The sequence below is a fragment of the Callithrix jacchus genome, chromosome 5, assembly GCF_049354715.1.
Source record: "Callithrix jacchus isolate 240 chromosome 5, calJac240_pri, whole genome shotgun sequence".
NCBI classification, from domain to species: Eukaryota; Metazoa; Chordata; class Mammalia; order Primates; family Cebidae; genus Callithrix; species Callithrix jacchus.
Window position 1 is genome coordinate 70,393,645 of NC_133506.1, and position 6,139 is coordinate 70,399,783.

General features: G+C 49.0%; 1 protein-coding gene across 4 annotated transcripts in view; it reads left to right on the top strand.

Annotated features, from left to right (window-relative positions):
- Positions 1 to 6,037, top strand: part of DHX8 (DEAH-box helicase 8) — a 39,567-nt gene extending 33,530 nt beyond the window's left edge. For all 4 annotated transcript variants that reach the window (XM_035299645.3, XM_054255687.2, XM_035299647.3 and 1 more), the window contains 5 exons: positions 116 to 253; positions 735 to 863; positions 1,340 to 1,536; positions 2,021 to 2,200; positions 2,928 to 6,037. In XM_035299645.3, coding sequence (XP_035155536.1) covers positions 116 to 253; positions 735 to 863; positions 1,340 to 1,536; positions 2,021 to 2,200; positions 2,928 to 3,147 — 864 coding nt within the window. In that variant the 3' untranslated portion in view covers positions 3,148 to 6,037. The remainder of the gene's footprint in view (positions 1 to 115; positions 254 to 734; positions 864 to 1,339; positions 1,537 to 2,020; positions 2,201 to 2,927) is intronic.
- Positions 6,038 to 6,139: the final 102 nt, after the last annotated feature.

The window sequence follows — 6,139 nt, forward strand, 5'->3', positions numbered from 1 at the left end:
TGGCTTCCTAATTGCAATTGAAGAAATAGGAAATAAAGTAACAAATAGCTTCGCCACGTGCTAACACTGGCTAGATTGACCCTCTTATCACCTGCCTTCTTCCTTTCTGTTCTAGGCCATGGGTATCAATGACCTGCTGTCCTTTGATTTCATGGATGCCCCACCAATGGAAACTTTGATCACTGCCATGGAGCAGCTGTATACACTGGGGGCCCTGGACGATGAGGGCCTGCTCACTCGCTTGGGCCGCCGGGTAGGGGATAGACTTAACTTTCTGTCCTTTTGGGAAGATTCCCTGGTCAGCCTTCCACATCCTTTGGTCTGTACAAAATCAAGAGTTGAGACCGTGGATAAGCTTTGAGTAGAATTATCAATGCTTGTTTTTAACCTGAATTTCTCCACTATTACTTTAAACTGTTTTGTCTTTATAGAAAAAGGCGTTCACAGTTAATTTTGCCTTAGGATATATTAGTGAGTCTAGCTTTACTTAGAAAAGGCATCTGCAAAATTCTCACCTGCCCCAACAGTAGTTATGTGCTTGGTCACATACATCCCGTTCGATTTTATTTGGGAAAAGAATAAACAACAGCATTCTTCTGATAGCGAAAGGTATCCCACGGCATCATTATACTTTGGGAAAATTTGTGTTACCCATTCTGACCAAGGTCTTGCTATGGTGCATCCAAAAGTGTCTTCCACAGGGAAGTAGTTGTCGTTTTCCTTTCTCCCTCTAGATGGCAGAGTTTCCTCTGGAGCCAATGCTATGCAAAATGCTCATCATGTCTGTGCATCTGGGCTGCAGTGAGGAAATGCTGACCATTGTATCCATGCTGTCTGTGCAGAACGTCTTCTATAGGCCCAAGGTAGGAAGTTCACATCCGGGTTTAGATGGGGTGCTGTGAAGTTGGGGTAGTTGGCCTGTTGCCATTCCAATGCTGATGTGGAAATTTTTTTTTTTTTGAGCTGGAGTCTCACTCTGTCCCCAGGCTGGAGTGCAGTGGCACAATCTTGCAGTCTCCACCTTCCGGGTTCAAGCAATTTTCCTGCCTCAACCTCCGGAGCAGCTGGGATTACAGGCGTGCACCACCATGCCCTGCTAATTTTTGTACTTTTAGTAGAGATGGGGTTGCACCATATTGGCCAGGCTGGTCTCAAACTCCTGGCCTCACGTGATCCTCTTGCCTCAGCCTCCCAAAATTCTAGGATTACAGGCCTGAGACATCATGCCTGGCCTGATGTGGACACTTTTGATAGGGCCTTGTAGGGCTCCCTAGAATTGCTCCATGTTCAGTTAGTAGCTGTTGAGTCGGAAATGATCCTCTGTCCCACTGCTTGGCAGGATAAACAAGCCCTTGCAGATCAGAAGAAGGCCAAATTCCACCAGACCGAAGGGGACCACCTCACCCTGCTAGCTGTGTACAACTCCTGGAAGAATAACAAGTTCTCCAACCCATGGTGCTATGAGAACTTTATCCAGGCTCGTTCCCTGCGCCGGGCCCAGGACATTCGCAAGCAGATGTTAGGCATAATGGACAGGTAAGCCGGAATCTGATGACTCCCCATGTTTGAGTTGAACCACCTTGAGTATCATGTCTGTTCATCCTGTATGTACCTATAAAGCTGTAGGCACCTTTTCTCTTGCTCCTCACATAACCCTCTTCCTCCAGCTTTTCCATCTTTGTTATATTCCTTCTGCCCAAGCCAGGGTATGGCTGAGAATTACCTCAGAAAGTTCCTAAGAGGAAGATTATTTGTCAGTTGTTGAAGAAATGCTCTTTGTTTACAAGCCTCTGGAACATTACCACTCTGGAATTGAATTCCTGTCTAAACAAAGTGTCTGCCTCTGAGTGCCTCCATCTGCCCACTGTGTAGAGCTGCCTCTGTAGGACACTTAGGGCTGGAAGGAAGGTCCTGGTGACTACTCTGGGCACCCCAAGGTGGGGGTGTTGGGCACTGCCATTGTGGAAAATAAAACCTCTGAAAGCAGAGTGGGGTCACATCGTTTGTCCTATCTTGATAGACATAAGCTGGATGTTGTTTCCTGTGGCAAGTCCACAGTCCGAGTACAGAAGGCCATCTGCAGTGGGTTCTTCCGTAATGCCGCCAAGAAAGACCCGCAGGAGGGTTACCGGACCCTGATCGACCAGCAGGTGGTCTACATCCATCCTTCCAGTGCCCTCTTCAACAGACAGCCAGAATGGTAGGTGGATGGATCGCAGGGTCTAGGGACAGAAAACCTGTAAATCTGGCATTTTGCGACCATGGCTTCCCTACTCCCAGTACTTCCTGTTATAACATTGCTTGCATTTCTTGAGCAGCAGAAACCTGAGTTAGGCACAATGTATCAAACCCTATGCCAGAATGAAAATCATAGGGGTGAGACCTAGTTGCAAAAAAAATTGTGGTTTAAAAAAACTACCTAGAGGTGTAGTTTTAAAGTAACATTTTTTTTTTTAAAGGACTCTTTCTCTAGAACCCTAATATGAAACTGATTCAAAACCACCATGTTATCACAGGAGAAGGGTTAGAAATGCAACTTCTTGCCTGTTTGGCCTTCCCCATCCCTTGTGGCAGTGTGTGAGACCGCTCTTCAGGGCCTTAGAATTCTGTGGAAACATTCTAATAAACCACCCCATGGAGCAAGAAGCAGATTAGAGAAGGGATGTGACTGGCTCCACGTCACTTACTAGTTAGAGCCAGAGCCAGGACTAGAACACATTCTCCTGAGACCTTTCTTGTGTTTAGAGGTGTGTGGGTGCTTCAGTATCGGGGTGTGGCTATCATAAACAGTCTGTAGTCTTGTAGGGGTCAGGCGTGAGAGGTAAGAGGATAAAGTGTAAGCTCAGCTGAGGCCTGCTAGGGATCAGGTTGACTGTAGAGTGGGACCTGCATCCAGAGGCTTGAGTTCTATTTCTGTCCCCCCATAGGGTCGTATACCATGAGCTGGTGCTGACCACCAAGGAATACATGCGTGAGGTTACCACCATCGACCCGCGGTGGCTTGTGGAGTTTGCCCCGGCTTTCTTTAAGGTCTCCGACCCAACTAAGCTAAGCAAACAGAAGAAGCAGCAGCGTCTGGAACCCCTGTACAACCGCTATGAGGAACCCAATGCCTGGAGAATATCCCGGGCCTTCCGACGGCGCTGAAAGGCAAGCGTGTTCATTTGCCTCTCCGGCAGCAGTAGTCTGGGGCTCGCACTTATTCTCATTGATGACAGGCTGGTCCTGAGGATACAGCTGTCCTGTGACTGACTGTCTTAACTGGGCATTTTCTCAACTTGACTCTCATTTCTTCCCTGCTGGTAAAATAGAAACAGGGATTTAGGCTTGGCTTTGGCAAGAGCCTCCAGCTCCCATCACCCCAAGTCCTTGGGGCCTGTTGGGAGCTCCTAGCTAACACGGGGACACAGTGCATCAGCTTCAAGAAAGGGGCAACTTGTGCAGTCCCAGGATGGGCAAGGAGAGTGGGCGAGTGTCTTATGCAAGGACATGGTGAGGGCGCTGATGCCCCAGCTGGCAGGAGCTACTGTGCTCGTCTAAAGTGTGTGCCCCGGGGTTTCCCACCCCTTCTCCAGCCCTGTACTTTGGTTTGACCTCCATGGAAATATTTATTTTCTTAAGGAATCTAAAATGATTTTCTGTGACTGTTTCTTTGAGCTGAAAGGGTAGGATACTGGCTTGGGCACAGAGTGAGGGAGATTTAGTATCTGTGCTCGGGTGCATATGATGAGAATCCCCTAAAACCAGAGCGCAGGGCCTCTTTGGGCTCCGAAATGATGTACAGCCCAGACCTCCAGCCTTGTCTTTCAGCATCAGCGGCCATGCTGGGGGATTGCCCCATGATTAACCACGTCCTCTCCACAGAGCACGTCAGTCTGGAGGCCTGAGTGGTTACAGATGCCACATATTAAACACAGAAGGATTCCCCCTGCTCCCTCAACCTCGCAGCACATTCACAACGTGCAGCAAGTCCGATTTCCTTTTGAAACATACTAAGTAACAACGCAGCTTTTACTTTGTTTTTATCTTTTTCCCCTGAGGTCCTGGATGGACTTTAACAAAGGAATTTTATGGTGAAAACCTCCCTTTTCCCACCCCAAACAGAAAACAAACATAACACCTCTCCTCTCAGCTGGTCTGTGCTGCCTGGAATCTGTGCTCCAGGGCTTGTTCTCGTGGGTTTTTCCTGGCACTTGGCTGGGGAATGGCCACCTCCTTGTGCCCCTCTCACAGCTCCTGAGGAGGCTGTTTTTTTTTTTCTTCTCATATAGATGGGTTCTCACTATGTTCCCCAGGCTGCTCTCCAATTCCTGGCTTCAGGCAATCCTCCTGCCTCCGCCTCCCAAAGCGCTGGTATTACAGTGAGAGCCACTGTCCTTGGCACTGAGGAGTCTCCTTACCTGGAGGAACATCAGGCAGGTCTTGCCAGGCCAGGTTGTGGAACTTGTGGAAAGCTGGTCTGGACGTAGTGCTTGTAGAGAAGCCGCTGGGAGATTGGGCACGTCCTGTTATGGTGCTGCTTCTCCCACCCTTAACTAGCAAGTTCTGAAGTGATAAATGCTAGAACTACTGTAGAACTGTATGCCAGAAACTAAAAGAGACTAATCAACATTCCAGGATATAAAGGAATGTATATTGTCACTGGGCAGCAAACCGCACCCTAAAGACAATTCAGAGAGCCAAGGGAGAGGAATATAGGCCAGGCATCCTGCTGACTGCTGATCCCTGCCCCTTTGTTAAGCTGAGTGAGTGTCTTCTGATTCTGTCTGTGTGCCTTTGTACCCAGGCCAGTCATCAAGGGGCAGGGCGTTGTTGTGTGTTAACCTTGAAGCCTTCTGGGGAGAGACAGAGCAGGGACCTCAAATGGAGCCAAAGGGGGAACGGGGACTGACATCCACCTCCCCAGTCTCGTTTTGTTTTGTTCTTATTTTTTTGAGATAGGGTCTTGAGCCCAGGCTGGCGTCAAACTCCTGGGCTCAAGTTATCCTCCCGCCTCAGCCTCCCCAGTAGTTCGGACTATATAGGTGCACACCACCACATCTGTCTCCCGATCTTAATTCCAGCCTAAATCTTCCCCATTCAGAAACAAACTCCTGGTGGCCCAGCCTGTCCCGACTGAGTGCCCAGCACTGACAGTGTTGGCACCTGGGGAGGGAGGCTTGGGTTTTAAGCTGAGGTTGAAAAGGAATGTTGAATAGGTCAAGGATAATGGCAGCAGGGTTGGTTATCTTTCTGGCTCAGGTGAGGAAAAAAGAATCCCCATTCCATGGGTGTTCCTTGACCATCTCTACCCTAGAGCTGAGGTCACTTCTCTGCTATGACAGCATAGCTGGGGTCTGACCTTTTGACTCTCAGGAAAGCAGTATGGGGAGCTGAGCTGAGCCTGCTCTGAGGGAAGAGGAGGGGGTCCTGTCCAGATGCAGAAGGGGAGCTTGCCTGCTGCTCTCACAATGGAGCCCTTGTTTCTCTTCATTGAACCAGTATTTCCCAAGATTGACAGCCCAGGAGAGGATGTGGGTCTCATGCAGAGATCTGGGGTCTTTTTGGCCATTAAAGTATAATGTTCACCCCAACCCAGCGGGAAGCAGGCTCAGGAGTTGCCTGCCTCTGCACATGTGGTGAGTGCACCGTTTATATGGGGACCGTCCCCATGGGGCATGTGTGAGCTCCGCTGCTGGGTCAGGCTCCTCAGTCCAGGTTTACTTCATCCTGCCTGGATGAGTTGCTTTGACTGTCTACTGCAGCCCAAAGCACTTCCTCCCCGTGGGTGCTGTAGCTGTCTCACTGGAGCAGTGGCCCTCCAAGTCTGAGGATTTGAACAAAGAACTGGGACTGGTGACCTGTTAATGAACAGTTCAGAGGGCACAGGCCATCCTCTCAGCCTGTAGAGACCTCGCTTTCCCTGGATGCTGCTTCTCATCTCAATCCCTCTCTCTTCATGTGTGTACTCAGCCCTCAGTTTCCACCGGATTTTTACACCTTCTTCCCACCATGATAGCTTGGCTTTCATGTGGAATTAAATTATATATTTTTAAAATTTATTTTCTGTTTCTTGCTCTAAAGGGTATCAGTGCATTGATGTTTTGTGTTTCTAGGAAGAGGTAATGTCGCGTTTTATTTATGGATGGTGCTTGGGGTG